The sequence below is a fragment of the Mustelus asterias genome, chromosome 9 (assembly GCF_964213995.1).
Source record: "Mustelus asterias chromosome 9, sMusAst1.hap1.1, whole genome shotgun sequence".
In the NCBI taxonomy this organism is placed as follows: Eukaryota; Metazoa; Chordata; class Chondrichthyes; order Carcharhiniformes; family Triakidae; genus Mustelus; species Mustelus asterias.
Window position 1 is genome coordinate 39,455,571 of NC_135809.1, and position 26,348 is coordinate 39,481,918.

Sequence of the window (26,348 nt, forward strand, 5' to 3'; positions counted from 1 at the left end):
CCTGGATAAAAATTATGCAAAATTTCAAAGCATGCCATCAAATAGAAAAGTTAATTATTAATATATAATCACTTATAGGCACTGAGCATGTTGTGTTATGTCATATGTAGAATAAAATAGTTCTTGATGGCTTTTCTCAAGTTGAATACTGGTGTAGATGCTTTATTGTGTTTGTATGTATGTTGATTATATGAACAATAATATTTGGCTGCACCATAATTGATCATGGACAACCTATGTTCTGTTCAATTTCAATTGCATCTAATTCATAAAATAATTTTGTCTGTTTCATGGAGCTTGGCAAGGTGTCTAGAGTGACTGTTATGGTCATAAAAGACTTAATGGCTTAAGTTTCACGGTCACTTAAAAGCAAGCAATCGAAAAAGATACCTCAAACATGCACAGTGGACATCAGTAGCTCTTGAATAACTTCGCAAAAAGTGACCTTTTTAAAAGGAGGTCATTAGTAATGAGAAAGCCATTAGTTGCAGTTTTCCATTTTAGAGCTGCCACAATGGATTCCCCAACCAGTCCTATTGCCTCTTATACCTTGCATATCCTAACTAGTGGCTTTTTCACTTTCAGCAGCTTAAGCTTTACATTTTGTACCCCATCCTAGCTATTGACTTGTGTTACTTCAAAATGCTTTTGAAGCCACTCTGCATGAGTGTTCTTTGAACCATAAAGTTTGCAATGGAGCAGCAGAAACTTGTGTGGTATGTTGCATTGCCTTTTGATCCACAGCGAGGTGTTCAGCATTTCCATTGATAAGCTAAAGGTGAGTGAAATGATAAGATAAAGAACAAAAAAAAGCTATGAGAAGTCGCAAATGAGAGCAAACAGTTAAAGAAGGAAAACAGTAAATAGTAAGAGAAAATTCAGAATAAGTTTGGAGATTCTAGAATCATAGAATCCCTACAGTGCGGAAGAGGCCATTCGGCCCATCGAGCCTGCACTGACAACAATCCCACCCGGGCCCTATCCTTGTAACCTCAGACCTGTTCCCCGTAACCTCAAGTATTTACCCTGCTAATCCCCTTAACTTAGACATCTTGGGACACTAAGGGGCAATTTAACATGGCCTATCCACCTAACCTGCACATCTTTGGATTGTGGGAGGAAACTGGAGCACCTGGAGGAAACGCATGCAGACACAGGGAGAATGTGCAAACTCCACACAGTTACCCAAGGCTGGAATTGAACCCGGGCCCCTGATACTGTGAGGCAGCAGTGCGAACCGCCGTGCTGCCCTAAAGAAGTAATAATGAAAACAAAAAGATAAGTTTAAATACACGGCCAGAAAGCAGCTAAGAAAAGCATTGAGGAAAATTGTGTAGTAGAATATAAGGCTGCATTTACTCTATTACATTTACATTGATGCAAAATGGTTTCAGATACCAAGACTGTTTACAACTTGAAACACCATTTATACAGCTAATGATAAGGTGGCCATAGGAAGAAAAGAATAGTTTTTATGTACTGGAGATCCCTGTACCAAGCATGCATAGTGACAGAGAAATTACCTTTCTCTGGAATTGAATTGAATTTCTTCTGTTGCAATGTGCTGAGCAAAGACAACAAATTCATATACTGCTGGCTCTGTGGTATGGGGATAGGAGGTAAAGGGGACTAACAAAGAGAATTGAAAGCCCTGAAAATGCTTGGGGTTGTCCGTGGAGCACTGAAATCACTAGCGGCTCTAGAGAATTGCAGGAAGAGGGAGATTGGGTGGTACATGGGGAGATGGAGAAGGAGATTAGGAAATATGGCAGGATGGCAGAAATGGAGACCAGGGTCTTGAGAGGAATTGAGAGAATGTTCTCCCTCAATCAGCTCAGAGATTACCTCCCGAGTAACAGCTGTTGCTGTAAATGCATTGGAGGTGGTTCAGAGGACGTTTTCTAGATTGATACTTGCAATAAGTGGGCTGTCTTATGAGGAAAGGTGAAGTATTCGTGATCCTGAATGGTGTGGACACGGAAAGGATGTTTCCTCTTGTGGGTGAGCCCAGGACTGTTTTAGGGGTTGCTGTTATAGAACAGAGATAAGGAGACATTTTTTCTCTGAGGGTTGAGTGACTTTGGAACACTCTGGGTGGAATTTTCCCATTCCTCCCGCCATGGAAATCATAGCGGTTGGGGGTGGACCATGCAAATATCTGTTGACCTCAGGTGGAAATTTCCGGCCTTGGGGCGAGCGCTGCTGGAAAATCCCGCCCTCTGCTTCAGAAGTCAGTGGAAGCAGGTTTATTTAATATTTTTCAGGCAGAAATAGATTCTTGTTAGGCAATGGAATTATGGGTCATCGGGGGTAGATGGGAATGTGGGACTCCACACAAACCGACCAGCCATGATCTTACTGAATGGTAGAGCAGGCTCGAGGGGCCGAGGGGCCAAACGGCCTACTTCTCCTATTTTGTATCTTTGTCAAACCCCCAACATTTTCAGCTGCTGATTACCGTAAAACAATATATTTTTTCACGGATGTGAGCTTTGCTGGCTAGCTCAGCATGTTTTGTCCATCACTGCTTGTCCGTGAGAAGGCGGTGGTAAGCTGCTACTTGAGTCCATAACTTGTAGGCATATCCATAGTGCTGTTAAGAAGGGAGTTCCAGCATTTTGACTTAGTGACAATGAAGGAATGACAATATAGTTCCAGGTCAGGCTAATATGAGTCGTGGGTAATTTGCAGGTGGTGGTGTTCCCATGCTCCTGCTCTGTTCTTCAAGATGTTAGAGGTCACTTTTTGAAACAAGTTTGGCTAAGGAGCGTAGATGAGTTGCTGCGGTGCATCTTGTACGTGATGCACACTGCTGTAACTGTGTGTCAGTGGTGGATTAAGTGCCAGTCAACATGGCTGCCTTATCCTAGTTGATGTCAAACTTCTTGTGTTGGAGCTACACTCATCCAGGCAAGTGGAGAGTGTTCCTTTACACTATTGACCTTTGCCTTGTGGATAGTGGACAGGCTTTGGGGAGTCAGGAGGTGAGTTACTCACCACATAATTCCCAACCTCTGACTTATAGCCACAGTATTTATATGGTTGGTTCAGTTGAGTTTCTGGTCAATGGTAACACCTAGGATGTTGCTGGTGGGGCATTCAGCAATGGTAATGCCATATATCATGGGGAGATGATTGGATTATCTCTTGTTTGTGATTGTCATTGCCTGGCGTGATGCGAATGTTAAACCAAAAGAGAAAATGCTGGAAAATCTCAGCAGGTCTGGCATCATCTGTAGGGAGCGAAAAGAACTGACGTTTCGAGTGAAAGGGTCATCTAGACTCGCAACGTCAGCTCTTTTCTCTCCTTACAGATGCTGCCAGACCTGCTGAGACTTTCCAGCATTTTCTCTTTTGGTTTCAGATTCCAGCATCTGCAGTAATTTGCTTTTGTATTATTATTTGATGCGAATGTTACTTGCCACTTATTAGTCCAAGCCTGAATGTTGTCCAGTCTTCCTGCATATGGACACGGACTGCTTCAGTATCTGAGGAGTTGTGAATGGTGCTGAATGTTATGCAATCATCAGTGAGCATTCTCACAACTGACCGTATAATGGTCACTGATGAAGCAGCTGAGGATGGTTATACCTAGGTCACTACGCTGAGGAACTTCTGCAGCAATCTCCTGGGACTAAGGCAACCATCTTCCTTTGTGCTAGGTATGACGCCAAATAGTGGAAGGTTTTCCCTCTGGTTTGTGGGTATTGCTGATGAGACCAGTATTTGTTGTCCATCCCTAATTGTCCTTGAAGTGAGTGGCTTGCTGTGTCAGAGGGCAGTTAAGAGTCAGTCACATTGCATGGGTCTGGAGTTACATGTAGGCCAGACCAGGTTGGGACATTAGTGAACAACAAATTCCAGATTTTATTAATTGAATTTAAATTCCACCATCTGCTGTTGTGGGATTTAAACCCATCTCCCCAGAACCTTAGCCTGGGCATTTGGATTACTAGTCCAGTGATATTACCACCACACCACTGTTTTGCTCGGGCTCCTTGATGCCACATTTAATCAAATGCTGCCTTGATGTCAAAAGCAGCCACTTTCACCCAGCTATTATTGAGTTCAGCTCTTTTGTCCATTTTTGGACCTAGACTGTAATGAGGTCAGGAGCTGTGTGGCCCTGGCAGAACCCAAACTGAGCATCAGTGAGTATGTTATTGCCGAGTAAGTGCCGCTTGATAAGCACTGCCATCTCATCACTTGCTGATATTTTTGAGTGGATTGATGGTGCTAAAATTAATTGGGTTGGAAATGCCCTAATTGTGGGCAGGACATAGCCGGACAATTTTCCACATTGTCGGATAGATGCCAGTGTTATATCTGCATTGGAGCTGCTTGACTAGGGTTGCAGCAAGTTCTGGAGTAACAAGTCTTCAATGCAATTGCCAGAATGTTGTCAGAGCCCATAGCCTTTGCAGTAACCAGTGTCTACAGCATTTCTTGACCTCACAAGGAGTCAATTGAATTGGCTGAACACTGGCATCTCTGATGCTGGAGATGGGTCATGCACTTGGCACTCCTGGCTGAGAATTGTTGCAAATGTTTCAGCCTTATCTTTTGCCTTCTCATGGTTTATGTGGTTATTCCAATAATATATTAGTAGAATCAAACCTCCAAGAATGCCTCCATCCAGAATTGACAAATTAATTATGCCAATATTGCCAGATACTGATTTAGCTGCCAATTTCCACCCCCCCCCCCCTCCCCCACCACCACCACCATCTTCACCAGCTGCAACAGGGATGGAGTTTGTTCTGTACAGAGTTCTGCAACATATTAATCCATCTCAATTCAGCTGGGATCTCCAAGCACTTCTGCCCTACAGCAGCCACATTGCTCTGTACATTGCTACTGCAGTAGATCCCAATCTGATGAGCAAGAAAAGGGATAAAATCACAATCCCCTGGACAGGGTCCAGAATTGGTCATGATCTCAGATGAGGATTGAAAAAAATAAAAGAAATGCTGCTATATAGACAGCTGGTATTGCAATATATGCAAATGAAAGAAACTTGATGCAAGTCCCCTAGGTATACTGAGTTTGCAGGTTTCATGGTAATTCGAATTGTTGGTTCCTAATCATGCCTTGTTTCATCAGAGTGCTTTTCAGCCTGTTTTCTCTAAAGACACATGCACACACATGGTAGCATGTGGAAGATCTTAAGAGTCTGATAGACATAAGAGGTCATTGGGCCACACCATAGTTTAAGTAAATATTGTATAGCAGAGGTGTACTATTGGTTGTTGGGGTCTCTTTACGGGACTGAGCACTAATGATGAACCAGAAGGTGCGTGAAATTTGTAATGGCTGTCCACAAGCTAAGCCATGAAAGATCAATTAATGTATATACTTTAAATCTTTACTGATTCATTGTCTCTATTGACACAATCAATCCAAGACATTGATGGAAGTAATGACTAAAATGATCAAATGTGTATGATGGAAATTGCATCCAAAAATTGTTGGGTGTCTTCCCACTAGAGATCAGAGATTGAGTCTGCATTTGATTGCTATTCAGACTTAAATTTCCAGTATTTTCAAGAAAGATTGATGCTAATTGCTTTGCTGGTTGAAAAGCATTTCAAACTGGGAGAAAAAACAATTGGAGTGAATTTTCAGAGTCTCAGACAATTAAAAATCATTACATCATCTCTGTACTTTGGTTCAAAAATGGAAGCTTCCTCGTTTCCCCAATACATTGTCAAACCGAAACAATTCTCTCTGATCCTTGATGTTGATTCTCCAGCCACCCCTCCCCAATAAGATCTAGGTTGCCTGGAGTTCAGATGGAATGAGTGAGGTGGAGGGGGAAGAGCTGGTGTCTAGCAGCTGCAGAATGCAATCAAACTGGGTAGGTATAAGGGACCATGACTCTTTAACCAGTATGCCATTTGCTACTCGACCATTGAACCTCCCTGCTTGTTCTCGTTGCCAGATGCTGGGATGATGATCCTATCCCTACCCTAGTCTTTCCTGTGCTGCTAGAAACATCATCTAGTGCTGCTCAACCCCAGAGCACGTTGGCATCTGCAGACCTTGCCTGTTCATTTTGCTACTATCTTGAACTGCAAACTCTCCTGTTTGCCCCTGGTATTACAGTAACCTGCAGTTTGACACAAGTGCAGTGATTATTTATCTGATTTTTCCTTTGCAGCATCTGGAGGGCTGTTGGCCGCTCCTTTCTGTTTTTGCAATTTGTATGGAATATGCATAGTTAACTGATCAATTTTTCACCACAGGAATGGGTAGAGATTTGTATAGTTCAGTTAAATAAAAACAAATTACTGCGGATGCTGGAATCTGAAACAAAAACAGATAATGCTGGAAGATCTCAGCAAATCTCTCCACAGATGCTGTCAGGCCTGCTGAGATTTTCCAGCATTTTCTGTTTTTGTTTAATTCAGAAAGGCCTTGGTCTGTATATTTTTGTTTTTGTCATTGTATTTGAATGGAAATCCATCTATCAGATCATTCAGAGTATATAGATCAGTGAAGTAAGTCCTTGAAGTAAGCAGGTGGTTGAGTATAATGAGATGGTGCAATGTCTTTGAACTTTACCATAAATGGTCATGAGGTAATTAACAACCTGCACATTATTTGAGTCTAGGCAATTCTGAGAGATAGGACTGTTTAATGTCTTTTGTTTTCACAGTCTATCATCAGATTAAGAACATAAGAAATAGGAGTAGGGTCTCTTGAACAGCCATTCAGTACAATCATGGCTGGTCTTCCAGACCTTGGACCCTGCTGATTGACTTCAAAAGTACCCAGTTGAGCCAAACTCCACATTTGAACCTCCTATTTGTCAAAGGTTAGATTATGTTTTACAATATTGCTGAGCTCCAGGACTTAACTGCACCTCCTTCCCCTGACATGATATTGGCACCGTGGCAGCCCTCTAGTACAAAGCCTCAACACCTCAACTGCAACTCTGGCTAATCATAGAACCATTTCCCTCAGCTTTGACAAATCGCAAAAGTATTCCCATAACCATGCAGTACTAAAGTGATGCCCTCTTCCCCAAGGCCTGTTGCTGAATGCTGGGAACCTACCTCCAATCTAGTATATCTTGCCTAACATATTTTGTATGCTAAGATAAAAGTTCAAAACTTGGGTAAGATGGCATCTCGATCTGAACAACTTTATAGGATATCCATTCTTTGTACAATTAGTGCATTTTTTGTGGCTTATATGCTGTTTAATGGGAGAAGAGTTAAACAGTACAGTGTCTCAAATCCAGCTGTTCAAAAACTGGACTTTTATTAGAATATGCTGTGCATCAATTTTAATTAAGTAAAAATAAATAAAAAATACCTGGACAATTCAACTAGACCTAGCATTGGCATGACCTTGCACCTGACTGGTTATCCCTTAATTAATTGTGTGCGAGTCTATTCCCATGCTTTGAGCAACTCTTGACCCCACCTGACCCATCCTGACCCAAACTGCCTAATCTGACATTCAGCATGGCCTCTGAGTCGAGATTTCTAGTTTTGCGGCATTACCTGTACCATGCATGCACAATGTATTATTTTGCTTGTAATGTTGATTACTCTGAAGACCGCAACATCTCACTCATAATTAGAGTCATCAGTTGGTCAGAGTGTAATTTGTTGTTTAGCAAGGGAACTTTGTCTTGTCATTGTTACATTGCTTTTGTGGGAGCTTGTGCGCAACTTGGCAGTTATGTTTCTTAAATTCAGTAATGATTACATTTCAAAAGTACTTTATTGGGAATTCCTGAAGTTGTGAAAAGTGTAAATTGAGTGCCCAGCTAGGCCACTTTAGAACTGTACTGTACAAAGGGTTTGCAGGTTTCTGAAGTTAGTCTGTTTGGTTTTGGAGCAGTCCAACAGATTTAGCTTTGGTTTTATTTCTGCTGCCAGCCTGTAAATGACTAGATTTATTGGTTTTTATTGTCACAATGCGCAGCCACAACATTTGAACTCATCACCTCTCAGTTCCTGTTCCACAACCACTACGTTCCTGCATCCGTTCTTTCTCTCAATGTTATTGTAATTCTAGTATTTAAAAAAGGTAAGAGGTACAACTGAGGCAGGTAAAATGAAATGTTACAGTAAACAAGGCCACTGATTTACAGTTTATTCAAAAACAGGACAGTCTCAGCATTTAATCTTCCAAACACCCCAATAATAAAAGCTGCTGCTTTCAATCACTGTGAATCAGTGGCATTGATAATGTGCTGTGAATGAAATGGTATGTCGCCATCATTGTATCATCTGATTCACTATAAACACTCATTAACCATCGATTTGTGCGTATTTCTTTTAAGTTCGGTGCTCTGATGCATGTTTAATTGAAAACTCTTAACTATCTTAGCAATATTACTTCTGTTGATGATTTTGTGATGATCTCAATGACACACAATGGCTGCTATTTTATAGTGAGTACATTTGCCCTAATTATGCATTCTGATCACTGGTTTCCCAAAAAGATACTCAAAATGCTTGTTGAAATTTTTTTTAACCATATTTTCCCCTGTTCTTTGAGAGTATCCACAATAAAGGTATAAACAGTTCTTAAAACATGATTCTGTTTATCCATTTAATTGTCTTTTGTGTAGTTTAAGTCTTTAAAATTAAATACAAACCCTAACTTTGTCAGTTTAATGTACAAGTAATGTGAAAATCCAGCAAGTTCTTTTTAAAAAAAAGAGTAGTTTGAGGGTGAGCTGTTGCAAGAGGCAAAGGCAGAGTGGCATAAATTGAATATCAAATAATGGAAATTCTCAAAACAGTGTTTCCCTTCTCAACTTGCTGGTTAGTTTCCACATTAATGATATATGCAGTGTAGACTGGCAGCTTTGCTCTGTTTTGCCAGTTAGCTATATAGCAATGCTTTCGCTTCCCAGACTGGCCTGAATTTCTGTCTGGGGCAGGTTGATCTTTGGGATTGGTTTGAGACATGGATTCCACCCATTATCCTAAACCAACCATGATTCCAAAGTGTCAGAAAAAATTGTTGGGTGGTCTGGTCTCATGGCAGACCACCATGTTGGCAATATAGTGGAGGAGAGTCCAGACTAAAATGCATAGTTGGCTTCACATGCATTTAAGTTTTTAATGTGTTCCTCAGTGAAATTCCTGGTGCCTGGGGATACGAGTATGCATTGTTACTTACTAGTTTGTCACTAAATGTTATAGGTAGGCTTACTTCATAAAGCTGTTGCTTGTAACATAATTATGCGATTGAAATATGTCCTCTGCACTACATAAAAATTGCTACAAACCACTCTTCCTTGATTAAATTGACTGTCTCGCTTATTCAGGCAACAGTTTTACATCATCAATTCGATCAATAAGGCAGGGCAGGAATACATATTAACTTGAAATGGGAGATTTATCATTAGGATGTCTTTCAAATCAGCTGGTCACTGAGAATTGTGATTGTTCAGCCCTTGTTTTAATCTCTCATCCTTTCTATGCTACAAAGTTAATTGTAAGCGCAAAAATAACATTTGAGGTAATCTCCTGGTATCAATGACTTGTTAGAAAATATTCCTGAAGTGATAGCAAGGCTACAATGTTAGTGACATTTAGTTTTGAATCTGCAATTTTTAGCTTTGCGGTTCAGTTTAATTGGGTTGTTTTTTGAAAAAATGATCGAATTGCATTAGGTAAGATCTGTAGCCAAGTCACATTTGCAAACATTGTACGGGTTCTGTACGGGTTCCTGATGATGATCAGCTTCTTTATACTTCAGGATGGATTCAGGAGTAAATAGAGTACTGCATACACAGTAAAGTTCCAAATTGTTTTAGTACCTCCTCATGGCACATTATGTATGCTTGCAATATTGCTTGAATTCAGCCCACAGTTAAATGGAGGGATCAAAAACCAGCAGGAATGGGTACAGTTACAGATAACAGTTCAGCATTAATAAGAGAGGGTTGGGAACCTTTGAGCTATTGAGCCCGATAGGTCTGTATTAGATTTGGCAGCATCTGGGGAGAAAGAAACAGTTAATGTTTCAGATTGAACTGGAAAAGGAAGACTTGTTAAATGCATTATATCCATGGAGGAAGAACGCTAAATAATAGGTGTTATAAGGGAATCTAAGAATAGTAAAGGAAAGGAGAAAATATAGATTAAATAATTAGAATGAATCTCCAGGATTTGATGATTCCCACTCTAGGGCATTAGAAAATGGGCAGAGAAATTGCAGATGCATTAGTCAGAATTTTTTCCAGATTCAGGAATTGTGCTATCTTTTGGGGTATGGAAAATTGCAAATGTCAGTCCATTATTTAGGAAGGAAGAGAGAAACTGGCTAATAGAGGATCTGTCAGTGTAATGTCGATTGTGAAGATGTTATTAGTTGTCAGAGGCAGTTGTTCAAGTGCCCAATCATTGCATCATCATCTGATCAGAGTCAACATGAACTTACAAAAGATAGGGCATGTCTAATAAATCTAGTTGAAAATGTTGTCACTGCGATGGTACATAAAGGAACATTTATTGATGTTGTCTATATGGATGTCCAGGAGGCAGATTCCATACAAGAGATTATTAACAGAAATGGGACCCTGTAACATAGGCTTATAATTGGTTGGGAGGCAGAAAAGAGTATAATACATAAAATCTGCTACGATTCATAAGGACATAACAATTTGTGTTCCTTCAGGATATTTGCTGAATTCTGAGCTTTTCACTATATAATGAACTGGAAAAAGTAATTTCCTACTTTCCCTGTTGTAATACCCAAGTTGCAGGTAACACTAACTTAGCAGATGCAGTAAATTGTGTGGATTAAAATTGGGGCATAGATTAGTGTGTGGGTAGAACTGGCAAATGGAGTTTGATGTGGAGATCTGAGAGATCATCCACTTTGCATTTGAGAAATATAAATTGGCATATTTTTTAATGATAAGATTAGGTGCTATGGATGAATGAAGGGATTCAGATGTTCTTCTACACAAGTGCACAGGCCTAAGAAATAATCAAAAAAACCCCAATGGAACGTTGGCCTTTATTTTAGTGATTGGAATTCTAAAGTGAAAACATGATATTTCATTTGTTTGGCAGGCCCTAACTGATTAAATGCATTCAGTCCTGAGCACTGAGGAAAGCCTCAGGAAAGATGTCTACTAAACATACTCCACTTTGGAAGGGGCACAAGACAGATTTACCAAAATTATAACAGATTATAGATTAAATTATGAGGACAACTTGACTTGTATTTCCTTAGTTTAGGAGGTTGCTGGGTGATCATGTATTCAATTTGTTCATTACAGTGAAGTGGGTAATCTGGATCATGAAGGAGTAATAAAGTTAGAACTAGGCTATTTAGAAGTGAAATCAGGAAGCACTTAGCATGCAAACAGTAGTGGGTATATTTCCCAAGTTAGTTGAAAATTTCAAGACTAGGATCAGTAGAATTTTGTACTGTAGACGGCTAGTGAGAAATGTGCAACAAAAGCAGATAGTGAATTTGAGGTATAGATCGGTCATGATCTAATTGAATAGCACAGCAGGCTTGAGGGACTGGGTGACCTACTTCTATATTCATATTCCTAAGAAAAAGGGTTGTTGTAACAGGTTTATGATGTTGCATTAATTGTAACATCCCTAATTGATATACAGGTATGACCACGTGAAGCCGTCAAACCAAGGATTGTCGGAGGTTCAGAGTGGTCCTACGCCATTGATCCCGAAGGATTCTGCCACCGCATCAGCTACTAAACTTACTCCACTTACCAAATTAAATGGTGAAATGAGCACAAAAACAGTGATTGAGGAATCCAACCCTGCAACATCAAGCTCAAACCTGGAGGACTGGGTTAATGCAGCAGAGTTTATACCTGGACAGCCATACTGTGGACGAAGTAAGCTGATTCGACATGTTTACGTGCTTGATACTTAACAAAATAAACAAAAAAAATCACAAAACAATCTACTGTAGTATTTTTCAGTTTACTTTATAGAGCCTCCAATGTTCGGAATTATTTACAATAACTTGTACCAAGCAGTTCCCTATCTGTTTCCTTACAAAATGAACAAGGGCTACCTGTATAGGAATGGGTAAATGATTCAGATTTGATTTCCTTTTCAAAAGAGCTTTTAGTTTTATGCCTTGCTCAAATTTTGTGAAAATGGAGGTTACAATGTTGCAACTAAAACAGCACAATTTGATCTATGTTAGATTTATGAAGGTAAGTTGTGTTTCCTTGCCCCTTTATTTCTGCTGCCTCTCTCCTTTTCTGGTAAGACACATGTTTTTTTTTGAAGAGCTGGTTTTACAATGATCCTGGAATGGCCGCCTGCTTTTTTCCTACCACTAACTGGTTCTGCTGTTTTCGTTCCTCTGAAAAGTCACATTTATGCAAAATAATGTAACTTTGATATAAAGTCAAAGCGGAAGACGCCCTCAGCCTCAGGGTACAAAATAACATTAAACTTTTAAGGATTAAACTATAAATTGTAACCCTTCCCAAAATCCATATTTGGTGAAAGTTGCTAAGCAATGTTCAATTATTTGAGGAAGGAGAAATGCTTTAAGTATAGTGTTTACTTCCTGGTATCTTTCCCTGAATTTTATGATATTTTAATTGATTTTCTGTAAGAATACAGAAGGAAGACAACACTGGAAACCATGAGAGCTTACAATAATTACAGAGTACAGCATGTTATAACCAGGATAGGGAATCGCTGCATGTCAGATATCTTTAGGTTCATAGAATTGCTTTACCTTGTTAAGTAGAACCTATGGAACAACACACTCTGACAAATTTGTGGAAGTATCAAAAATGAGGGAGGCACAAGGACATCAGTCACTTTAACCACCTGTATGTTACTGGGTGCTGTGCTGAATAAATGTATTTTGGGTTTTTGTTGAAAACAGGAATTATTGTTTCTGATTTTATGAACCATGCTACATTTTGCTTAACCAACTTAGAAGTAGACATGTTTACCAATGTCAATAGAAGTAATATTTATGGAATATATGTTTTAGCTATCAGTGCGTGTCATATAGTCATTTGTATAAAGTGGCTGATGAATCATATTAAATTTTAGTTCTGTTCCCCAAAGGACTTTTCTTTATTCAACTGTTTGGTGAGAATGCTGCAAAGTCTGGACTAGCTTTTTTTTTTAAGGGATGAGGTGGCTCTTAAGTGTGTATGTCTCAAATGATGAAAGGAGGAACTTTATTCACGTGTAATTTTTAAAATGTAACTTTTCCAGTGGCTCTTATATACTGCAACTGTTTGGAGCTTCTGCCATTTAGTGGAGTTGCTGTATTTCTGGTTCTAAATAGTTAACATCACAAAATCTGCTCCGGTCACTACATATGGGGCAGCTTAATTTAGCTTTTAACAGCTCATTTACAATCCCACCCTCCTGGGGTGTCATGCAGCAGATTGAAACTTAATATTAATAAGTTATTCTTTCAAACCACCGGCCTTTTTGCTGAAATTTAGCAGTAACTGCATAATTATTGAGAAGATATTGACCCCTCATTAAATTTAGGTCCACAATTGTGATAGCAAAGCCTTTTGTACAATCAAGTATAAAAATTATTACAAAAACTTTCCGAAGTGATTAATTTAAGAACAGTGCATCCAAAATTATATCTACTTTTTAAAGTGAAAGCGCTCAAGAAAAATGGTTGCAACTTAAAGAACTTTATTTACATAATTTCAGTTATGTATCATCAAAGCACATTCTTTGTGTCTGGAGATCTCTTTATTGAAAACCCATCAACATCTGAAAATCACCTCAAATTTTTGTCCAGGAGTATTAATGTTAATGAACATTAATGAGCAGTTCAAATATAATTTCTTAAAATTCCTCATCAGATGATAGATAAATTAAACAATATTTCCTTTCTCCCAAAAGGATTCTCAAGTGCCTGATCCTGTGTGACTGCTTGTGGATGGTCAGGTACTGAAGTAAACCTGGTTGTAAACATGTGCTGCTGTTGAAATCTGGAGGGGAAACTGCAGCTCCATCTTTCCGTTGTTGACCTAGTTTCAAGATGGCAGAGTTACCACAGCACTGTTCTGTGAATTTTTTTTTCTCTACGTACATACATTTTTATATACATCTTTAACAATAGAATTGTGATATCAACAATTCTTAAATAACCAAATGATTTTGACAGAGCAGTTTTATTTTCTTTAAAAAATGCACTCTTTTCATTTTTGGGGAGTCTTTTGTATATTACACACTTGCCCCAACCAAGAGGTAGCCAACTTCTTGAAATGTCACTTTGAAACTGGCAACCTGGATATGTAGTTACTCATAGCCTGATTTTTGTGAGAGTGTATATATAAATTAAATCTTGATATTAAAAATAATTGTATTAGCTTATATGTCCATGTTATTTACTGCAGCATCCTTATGATAGGTTTTATGAAGTATATGTGACCTTATAGAATTAGAATTTTAATATGAAGAGATAGATACGAGTGTGGTTATTTTCAATGAATAAACTTATTTAAGATATTTTTGTTCATTTTGATTACATATTCTAATCTTATATGAACTATACACATGAGAAGGGAGCAGCATATTTGCAATTGATGTACTTCTCCATTTTAACTTAAATTTCCACTTTAAATATTGAGGGAGTGAGGTAAGATCAACCAAACTTCAGACCATTTAGTCAGATTTAACCGCAGAAATCACTGAGGAAATCTAAAAGGCAGTCATCATTGAAATGTAAAAATCACATGGGAATATATCAAACTCTACATATTTTTGATATTTTAAACTTTTTCATAGAGCACCATTGCTTTTAATTAATTGCTGGTTATGCAATTTTGAGTAGGATCATTTTCAGTTTGGTAAGACTTTTAAGGAGTCAGTATAAAATGAATTTACTCATTTAATGGCCAATTGTAACTTGTTGAGGTGTTAACATTTAATTTGACGAGATAGAATACTTGAAAATGAATTTGTTTCCATAATGACAAAATTATATAATACACAAACACGCAAACACGTATGGTTACATATATTTAGCAGCTGGCATTTGGAGCATTGATTCACAAGCAGGATTGCAGCAAGCTGTAAATAAGGACACACAGTTGGACTGAAATGGAGGACTGCAATCAAGCCACCATCGGTTGTAATCATGTGTGCTATTGTTGTTTGGTCACACTTCACCCCACTTAGCCCCTTATCTGAATTATTTCACGTTACTGATTTCTCTGTGTATGGGTAAGTCACAGAGTTTCTTTGCCTTCGAGCTGTAGTTGAACCCTATGGTATTTTGTAGTGTGGAATGCTTCTCCACTTTGCTTTTGAACTTGCTCTTGTGATACATATTATTTTGCTGTACCTCAATTATTATTGTCTGTCTAATTTAAAGTAATGTTATATCTACTAAAATTATAATGTATCAATATTTAAGATAACTTGTATTTTGTGTAAGAGATTCATATCTTAAGAATTAAAAGCCATGCGTCAACTCAGTCACAATTGCACAAAAATGCACTTAATCATATTTTGTCATTTAATTGATTTTTGCACGTTCGCTTTTATGTGCTCCCTTTCCCTGTCATCCCTCCTCCCATTGCCTTGTGGATAAGTGAAACAGAATAGCTTGTAGTTGGTTTATGACCTCTTGCCTGCACTGCTGACCAATCAGGACTGAATGAAGTCCCTTGCCTGATGTGGCAGTAAAACCCATTTATAGAAAGCAGCCAAATCCAATCTGTATTTAAATGCATCCCTTTTGTTTTATGGAGTCGATACTTTGGTTCTTTCGGAATTTTCTTTACATTATTCAAAATTCTTTTGTTTAATGCATTTTTTCAAATCTTAAGTTACTTCAAATTATGTTTTCCTCATGGTTTCATTTTGTTTTAAACGGTTCTCCTCGTAGTCCATCAGTAGAAAGGAATGGCATTTGTAATCAGTTACAGGTATAGGTGATTTTGGATAAATTCAACACACAGGGCAAGAGAGAAGTTGCAGATTCATTGTACTGGTTTTGGCACAAGTCAGGTGAACGGGTGTGGGATCCTATCAGATACAAATGGTTTGATACTAACTAGAAAAAAGGAATGTTTACAAGTTGGATTGGGGAGTTGCAGCCAAACTTACAGGGGAAAGGTTAAAGACCGTTCAATACGTGTTTGAGATTTTTGCTTTTCTTGTAAATGCTACTGTATATAATCTGTTCTGTGATTGAATCCAGTCTGGTGACATGAAGATACAATTTTGAATTATCACCATTTTATATAAGTGTAAGACTGCAATAAAGAGTGTAATGATCCACAGTATGGATTTTATTAACCACAGTAAGTTGTAGTCCAAGATTTCCTCATCTTGTCTCTGTAAATACAGCTAAATCACTTCAATAAAACAAACAATAACTAAAACAGGAACTGTTAAAGTTCTGCTTCTCAAAATCTACTCCCTATAAACAGTATTTTAGCTAGGTCCAGAGAATGTGGAGAGTTTTTATTTATGAATATGATGCAGTGAAGTTCTATTTTTGTTTTACCAGAGCTACTGTTTGGGTTACTGTGATCCAAAGACAGTCTAATATAATTACTGTCTGTATTTTTCAATAATGACAGTTAATCCAGTAACAAGTTATATGCCATTGACATGAACATTTGGGAGAGTTGCTACACGGGAAGCCAGAAACTGAATTAAAACACCACATTAAGTTACAATTGTGTATTCAATAATGAATCATTTTCAGACAAATTGTTTTCCAAGTTTGGGTGTCACTTTTATACCTTTCCATTGTTATTTTTCGGTTATAATTTTATTTGGATCCTTTTCAGATTAGAATCTTGTATTATTAGTGAAAAATGTTTAAATTAATACTTTGATTTTTATTATTGCATTGTAATTAGCCCTGGATATCCCATTGTTCTCCATTTATTCATGGATAACTATTGTGATCAACTGACTTCTCAAAAAACTGTCCGTTCGAAAATATAAAATTGATTAACAGTTGTATATTTTAGAATCATTTCTACATTTTGATGAATTAACTGTACACATTTTTGTAGACCTTGAGCTGTTTTATATGGGTATCGGAACAAAGGCAAACAGTCATTTATACAAAAGGCGCGATAAGTCATATCAACTCCTTATTTTGTGTATATATATGTGAGCCTGCAGCAATAATGACTGTGTTGACTTTCTTGTACTGACCCTAATTATTTGCTTTAACATTTAAATAAGTCCACTCTTTAACTTTCCTGCAAGGTTTCAATCTGCATTATTCTACTTCCCTAGTGGCTGATAAAATGAGTGGATGCAGCTGCTTGGTTTACTAGGTTTAAAAGTTTTGAGGTGTAACTTGCATACCTTCTGGGCTGTTCATCAGGAATCTAAAATAATGAGTTCAGTGAACTTTCCTTCACTGTTCAATGTCAAGCCAAAAGAAGACTTTGTCTGGACAAACAATGTATGATGTTCAGTTTGGATGAGATCACTACAATAGCGGAAGAAGTAAATCACTATTACTCTAATTCTTTTCTGAAAACTGACTTTTGTGACCACTGACCAAATGCCTATCGTTAATCCAGGCTCGGTAAAGTGCCAAAATGTAGTAGAGTCGACACCCTTAAAACAGTGAGGTGATAGATATATGCATATCTGATCAGAAACTCACGAGTGCACCAGAAACTAGAGTTGAAATTGGCAAGATGTATGAAAGACTTCTGATGAATCATGCCATTGCTGGTTGAAATGATTGTGCCATGGTCTTTCCTATCTTATGTCCTGAGCTTGGGAGTTTACTTCATATTCGGGGTGCTTCAAATTCATAAATCAATGTTCTTGCATACTTTTGATAGCAAAGTGCTGAAAAGGCAGTGTACAATTTAATAGGATAATAACATTAAACAAATTCCTACCCAAGATAGACTTTGCGAAGAAGCAATAAGTCCATATGCTGAAATAAAGCTGCCTAGTCCTTGGATCGAAATCTGACAAAACTTCTTTGGCCTTGACCTGAAGGCCTTGGAATACCTTGAAGACAACTTTAGTTCAGTCACTGGCTGGTGTTGGGAGAGGAATGGAATCATAGAAATTTACAAACACAGAAGGCGGCCATTATTTATGCATCTCAACAATTGTTATCAACGCGCTGAATAATTCCATATACAGCTGACTGCAGTTCATGAATGACAACACCACATAGTTTGCCGCATAAGCATTTGAAGAAGAATCATATTAGATTATTCACATTGGTGTTCAAAAGAGAATTCTATTATAGCTTTCCTATGTATTAGAAACAAAAAGAACAGGTTCAATAATGACAGAATAATACTGGCACTATGATACTATCACTTAGCATATTTTTAGCTAAACATGTATTGTGTATGATTAAAAACAAAATACTGCGGATGCTGGCGATCTGAAATAAAAGCAAAATACTGGAAAAATCAGGTCTGGGAGCATCTGTGGGTTTTAACTCATCACATTCCTACCTGTCTTCAGTTCTGAAGAAGAATCACATGGGATTGGAAACGTTAACTCTGTTTCTCTGCCCTCAGATATTGTCAGACCTGCTGAATTTTTCCAATACTTTCTATATTGTTATAACAGTAATTAGAACTCAATAGATCTGTTTGTAACATTTCTTGCTTTACCTCAACCTCTGATAATCCCATTTTGTTTATGGTTCCTTAACCAGCAGAAAAAGTATACTAATTCTTTGTTTCATATACTAAACAATATTAATTGATCAGGTGTCAAAAGATATTTTGTCTCTGTCTAACTTGATCAGTTTTCAGTTCCAAAGCTATGTTCCAGTTTCCTAGATGTAAAATTACTCTAGTTAAATTGGATTGCTTTATAGAAAAAAGGATAACAGTTTGAAAAATCCAGAAAGTTGTTTCCTGAATATCTAAGAGCATAACTGGATAACTCGGCAAATGTGATAATTAACAGGTCTGCAATAATTGTCTGCAACCATGTAATAAATTATTGAATTAATTTCTTCTGTGTATGTTTCTGCATTTGGAAATTTGTACTGCATTGTAGTAAATCATTGTAGTAGATATGGAAATACCTAAGAATATTGTAGAAAATAATATCTTGTTGATGGCTGCTCCAATCAGTTGGAATATTTTAAAGATTTAAAAAAATGCAATTGCATATTTAGAGATGAAATGGGTTATCAGATCAGATATGCTAATATACATTTAGCATTAACATAATTGAACTGATCAATACAATTTATCTTTACGTGAAAGAAACACTGCCTTAATTTGCTGTGTTGTGCTTCAATGCTAAAATTTCACAATGCTTATGGATAGCATTTTGAATCAGGGGGAAGCATTAAACTTGTAATTTTGAATGTGCATGTCAGGTACCAGTAGGAACAATTTCAATCCCCTGTGTCACTCAGTTACTTATCACAGTAACAGAGCGTAAAAAAGCAAGCAGGAGTCTGACATCTCCTTGCAAGAAGCATCATTTGAAATGAGAGTTTCTGTTGGGCAGTTTTTATGTGCAAGTTTAACTTATTAAAAAGTACAATTACAGAAGCCAGCCACCCACCCTGACCTTTAGCAACATTAGTTGGAAGGCCCAGGGATAACATATCTGAGCTTTTTAAAAAAGTATGCTTTCATAGGCGGTTAGATACCGTTGGCGGTGAAAAACTGAAATCTGACTTTTACGTCTTCATATTTTTTCATAAAATAAGTTGAACTTCAAAAGTTTAGACAATGTCAGTTAATTGTTTAATATAAAATACATTATTAATTTCAAGGTACTTTTGTTGATCAAATTTATTAAATCTATTATTTGGCACAACATACATTTCTAGCATGTCATGGATCACCCCCCATCTTTAGTTTGCAAGTTATTTAAATGTGTAAGATATAATATAGCACGTATTAAGTGATACAACGTATTACAATTCACAGAGCATAAATTGTCTTTTGATCTTCTATGCATTGCTTAAAGGGACTAACATATATACTTAGCAGAGGGACAATAGGTATCTATTTGCTGGTACAAAAATAAATTGATAGCCATAGTTGGTTTTTAACTTTATTGGTTTCAGGTTAAACCAATGGACACACTTTCTTTTCTGTTACCCTCCCATGACCATTTAAACAAAAAGATTGTTAGCGTGATACTGAGTATTCAGGAATGTAGGAACAGGAGAAGGTCATTCAGCTGCTCGAGCCTGTCCTGTCATTCAGTTAGACTTTGGATGATTCATACTCGAACTCCATTTACTCAACTCTGTTCCATATCACTTGTTATCTTTGCCTTATAAAATCTATCGGTCTTGATTATGAAAATTCTGATTGTCTTAGCACCTACCACCTCCAGAGGAGCAAATTCCAGTTTTCGAGTTCCACTCCCTTTTGTGTGGAAAAGATACTTTGAGAGTCAACATAGTTTTGTGAAAGGGAAATTATGTTTAACCAATTTATTGGAGTTCTTTGAAGGAGTCACATGTGCTCTGAATAAAGGGGAATTGGTGGGTGCACTGTAATTAAATTTCCAGAAGGCATTTCATAAGGTGCCACATCAAAGATTATTGCGGAAAATAAAAGCTGATAGTGTAGGGGGTAACATATTGGCATTGATATAAGATTGGCTAACTAACAGGAAAGAGTTGACATAAGTCAACTCTTTCCTGTTAGGACTTCTCCATAGGACTCTTAAATCGGCCTCGCAGGTAGAGGAGGTGGTTAAGAAGGCGTATGGTGTGCTGGCCTTCATCAATCGAGGGATTGAGTTTAGGAGTCGGGAGATAATGATGCAGCTTTATAAGACCCTCGTCAGACCCCACTTGGAGTACTGTGCTCAGTTCTGGTCGCCTCATTACAGGAGGAATGTGGAAATGATTGAAAGGGTGCAGAGAAGATTTACAAGGATGTTGCCTGGATTGGTTGGCATGCCTTATGAGGATAGGCTGAGGGAGCTTCGTCTTTTCTCCTTGGAGAGACGAAGGATGAGAGGTGACCTGATAGAGGTGTACAAGATGTTGAGAGGTATAGATGGGGTGGATTCTTGGAGGCTTTTTCCCAGGGCTGAAATGGCTGCTACGAGAGGACACAGGTTTAAGGTGCTGGGGAGTAGGTACAGAGGTGATGTCGGGTACGTTTTTCACTCAGAGGGTGGTGGGTGAGTGGAATCGGCTGCCGTCAGTGGTGGTGGAGGCAAACTCGATAGGGTCTTTTAAGAGACTTCTGGATGAGTACATGGGACTTAATAGGATTGAGGGTTATAGGTAAGCCTATATATAAGCCTAGGTAGGTAGGGACATGACCGGCGCAACTTGTGGGCCGAAGGGCCTGTTTGTGCTGTATTTTTTCTATGTTCTATAAGTGAGTCTTTTTCTGGTTGGCAGGATGTAATGAATGGTGTGCCACAGGGGTCAGTGCTGGGGCCTCACGTTTTCTACAATTTATATAAATGACTTGGATGAAGAGACTGGAGGTAAGGTTGTTAAATTTGCTGACTACACAAATATAGGTAGGAAAGTAAGTTGTGAAGCGAATATATGCAAGTTACAAAAAGACAGGTTAAGTGAGTGAACAATGAACAAATAAAGTATGTGGACAAATGTGAGATTCTCCATTTTGACAGGAAGAATAAAAAAGAAGCTTATTATTTAAATGGTGAGAGAAAGCTGAGCTGTGAGGTACAGAGGGATCTGGGCGTCCTACTGCATGAATTACAAAAAGCAAATACAGGTACAGCAAGTAATTAGGAAAATTAATAGAATGTTACTGTTTATTATGAGGAGATTTGATTACAAAAGTAAGGAGGTTATGGCTCAGTTGTACAGGGCATTGGTGAAACCATATTTGGAGTATTGTGTCCTCATTTAAGGAAAAATGTAGATGCATTTGAAACAGTTCAGAGAATGTTTACTAGACTAATATCAGGATTGGGCAGGTTATCTTATGAGTAAAGTTTGGACAGATTAGGCTTGTATTCACTGGAATTTGAGGCGACTTGATTGGAACCTTTAAGATTCTGAGTGGTCTTTGATGGGCTGGATGTAAATAGGATGTTTCCTCCATGTGGGAGAATCTAGAATTAGTGGTTGCTCATTTAATAAACAGATGAGGTGATTTTTTTTTTCTCTCGAGGGTTGTGTCTCTTTGAAAATCTCTTCCTTCAAAAAGGCAGTGGAAGCAAATTCTTTAAGTATTTTTAAGGCAGAGCGAGATAGATTCTGGATGAATAAATGCGTGGAAGATTATAGGGGTAAGCAGGAATGTAGGGTTGAGGTTACAATCAAATCAGCCATGATCTATTTGAATAATGGGGTGGAACAGACTCAAAGGTCTATGTGGCCTACCTGCTCCTAAATTATATGTTTCATATTGTTAGAGCTTTAGAAAATTAAATTATGAAGACTGGTTGATAAACATAACTTGTATAGAAGATTGAGGGCAATGTGGGTGAAGTATTTAAAATGTTTAAAGGACTCTGTGGAGGAGATACAGTGGCCGGAATTTAACCGGCATGCCCGCCCCAATTTTGGGGGCGGGCGAGGCTCGGAAAACGACATTCTCTGTTGGCCTCGGATGGGGTCGTACGAACGTCGGGCGGACATGCTGGTAAAATTCCGCCCAGCGTTTCTGCTGGTTGCGGGGAATGGAGAATCAAGAGCGAGGGGTTATAATCCTGAGTAAGAAGTTTAACAATACCAGGTTAAAGTCTAACAGGTTTATTTGGTAGCAAAAGCCACAAGCGTTCGGAGCAAGCCACAAGCTTTCGGAGCCTTAAGCCCCTTCTTCAGGTGAGTGGGAATTCTGTTCACAAACAGGGCATATAAAGACACCTACTCAATTTACAGAATAATGTTTGGAATGCGAATACTTACAGCTAATCAAGTCTTTAAGATACAAACAATGTGAGTGGAGCTTTTGCTGCCAAATAAACCTGTTGGACTTTAACCTGGTGTTGTTAAACTTCTTACTGTGTTTACCCCAGTCCAACGCCGGCATCTCCACATCATTATAATCCTGACCCAGACCATTTAGAAGGAAAATTGGGAAGCATGTTTACTTGCAGGGGGTAAGAGAAATCTGAATTTCTCTTCCCCCAAAATGTTGTAGCTATTGAGATGGAGGCTTCAAGACTGAATTTTTTGTTGCATAAGGCTATCTGGGAATATGGAGCTAAATCAGATAAATGTATTTCTGACACAGATCAACTAGGACCTAATTGAATGATGTACCAGGCTTCTGGGACTGAATGGGTTACTCCAGTTCCTTTGTACTTTGTCCCCTAGCTTCCTCCACTCTCTCTAACTCTGTTCAACTGCAGATTTCCTGTTGTAGTACCTTTTTCCCAGATCTCCCATGACTTTTCGATGGTCAACCATGTTTGAGTCCAAGTTTATTATTTCTATACTAGTTTTCCACTGTTACAAATGTAATTTTGAAACAACTTTCTCAGAATCATGAAATGACAAATCAGTCAAAAATTGACAAGGAGCCAAACAAGTGGATACCAGGAGGGTTAACCAAAAGCTTGGACAAAGAGCTAGGTTTTTAGCAAGGTCTTAAAGAAGGAGAGATATAGACTGGTAGAGATGTAGGGAGGGAATTTCAGAGCTTGAGGCCAACAACAGAAAGCATAACCAATGAGCTGAAGAATGATGGTCATATAAGAAGCTAGCTTTGACGGAATGCAGAGTTCTCTTGTATTGTTGGAGGAAGTTACAGATATAGGGAAACATGAGGCTATGGAGGGATTGGAACATGCGATTAAAATTTTAAAATAGTGGCATTGGTTGATCTGGAGCCATTGTTGGTTCATAAGTGAGTGCAATTTTGTGGGGTTGGTATAAAGGGTAGCAGAGTTTTGATGAGCTCAAGGTTTTGAAGGGTGAGTCAGAATAGCATTGGATATATATAAACAGGCTGATGATTTAAAGGCACTGGAGAGGTCAAGAGTGGTGGTGTTGAGATATGGGTGTCATCAGCATATATGTGGAACCTGACATGCCATTCGGGACCAGCATATAGATGTGGGATATGAGGCACTATTGACAAGATCCTGGGGACACTCCATGTGTAATGATGAAGAGAAACTAGAGCTTGCTTTTTTTATTGACCAATGATTTGGGTCTAAGTGGAGCTAAATGATGTCAATTACACTCAGCTGGACAATTAATGGGAGGCATTGAAGAATTATGTGATTGGCTGTCAAAAGCTGCAGGGAGGTCAAGAAGTGTGAGGAGAGTTACACCAGTTACCGAGCATGTCTTTTGTGGCATTGATAACAGCTATTCCTGTGCAATGCAGGGACAGAAACCTGAGCAGAAAGGTTCAGACATGGAGTGGTGGGAAAGGTGGACACAGATTTGGGGGAAAACCATTTAATACTTTGGAGAGGGATGAAATACTGCAGATGAGTCAGTAGTTTGCAAGGACAGAGGATTTGAGGGTGGGTGTTTTGTGGAGGTGTGTGGTCATGGTAGTTTTAAAAGGACAGTAAGAAGTCTCACAACACCAGGTTAAAGTCCAACAGGTTTATTTGGTAGCAAATACCATAAGCTTTCGGAGCACAGCTCCTTCGTCAGATGGAGTGGTTAAAAGGGACAAGGATATAACTGAGGAAAAGGAACTGTTTACATTGTCAGCTATCATGGAGGCCCCAGAGGGGAATTTGGTCAGCAGTTTAATTGGAATAGGATTGAGAGCAAAGGAGGTGGGTCTCATGGATGAGATGTGCTTGGAGAGGACATAATAGGAGTAAAAGGTAGACACATAGGTTCAGGGCCACTAAAAGGAAACCTTAGGAGATGTCTGACTTGATGAAAAAAGATACAGCTGAATGAATAGTCTTGGTATCAGTTCCAAAAAAAATCCATGACCTCCTTGCACTTCCAAGGTCAGGGGAGCGAGGTTAAAGGAGACAGTGGTGGAGAAAATAACCTGGGGCTATCTTTGCATTCAAAATGATTCTGGAAAAATGGGCAGTCTTGGCAGAAGGGTGAGGCCAGATAGAACTGGATGCATGATGCAGCTGGACCTGGCTCTGAATGATGTCTAAAACAGTTGAGCTGAGTTATTTGGACTTGAATTAAAGATGCGGGGAGTGACAGTTGTGGGGTGAATAAGGGACTTACTGATGGAAAAGGCATCAATGGTTGAGGGAGTGCTTGAGCAAATCAACAGCACAGATGATGACCAAGGGTAAAAGAGTTCAGAGCTTGAAAGAGCACTTCTAAGTGATTGGAGAATGTTTATTTAGGGTGACACAGAAGGAATAGGACCGTGAGTGTTGGGCGATACAATGCAATGACCAGAGATGGCTATCCTTGTGATGACGATGATGACAAGATTGAGATGATACTTGGGTTCCTGCATTTAACCAATTTTCTTGAATGTTTTTAAAGAAGAAATGCTGATATATTTAAATAAATCCCAAAGTAGTCAGAATAAACACACAATCATCAAAAGTTAACACTGAAAATTTTACTGATAATTGAGCCTGCAGTCATCATCATTTCTTTTAACATTGGTTTCAGGTTCTGGATACCATTAGGTACCTGAGATTCAACCAGGACTGGAGGCTAGTAACTTGAACTTGGCAGGAATAATTTGACACAACATTCAGCATGTGGCTCCGTTAAAAGCAATAATGTTGCAGTTGTATCCAACAGCAGTTGAACTGCACTGTGCACCACACCCAGAACTGGAATTTCCTTGGTATTTGCATGCAAAGGGACATGCAACCTGTGTGCAAACAACTTATGAAACTTTAAAGAAGAGATATTTGGGTGTAACTGAGATTGTGCTTGTGGGAGGAAGCTCTAGTTTCAGACTGCACTCTTGAAATAAGCTGGGCATTTTCGTATTACTGAATCCTGCCTGCTGTGTGCGAATTGAACTGAAATATAGGCTGTATTTTGCAGTCAGCAGTGAAACATGTGCTTTCTGTGGCCCTCAAATATAGTGTGATCTCTGTGAAATGGTTTTACCCTTTCCCGATCTGTTTAAATCTGTGCCAAGTCAACAGGATGTCTTAGTGTGCATCAACAAACAGGTAAGCAGCCAATCACATTGAAGTATTTGCATGTAGCAAACCAAGAAGTTAAAAGCACGTAATACCCTTCAATTTTAATTACATTTTCAGGTACCAAAATTAATTGATTAGATTGAAATAGCTAAAATGCCATTATAAATACTTAAAAAAAGTATAATTTTAATGTGGAATATTTTAGTTTGGAGAAATTTGACATTTCACAAATATGAAAGTAGTTTTCAGGGCCAGTCAGGGCGTTTAGCAGTGAATATGAAGATATTGAATGAGTAACTAATGTACTAAGATGTGTCTCATAGAATCATAGAAACCCTACAGTGCAGAAAGAGGCCATCTGGCCCATCGAGTCTGCACCGACCACAATCCCACCCA

General features: G+C 38.5%; 1 protein-coding gene across 1 annotated transcript in view; it reads left to right on the forward strand.

Annotated features, from left to right (window-relative positions):
- mkrn1 (makorin, ring finger protein, 1) overlaps positions 1-26,348 on the forward strand; it is an 82,728-nt gene that overhangs the window by 19,412 nt on the left and 36,968 nt on the right. Inside the window, exon 3 of the mRNA XM_078220054.1 lies at positions 11,610-11,851. Coding sequence (XP_078076180.1) covers positions 11,610-11,851 — 242 coding nt within the window. The remainder of the gene's footprint in view (positions 1-11,609; positions 11,852-26,348) is intronic.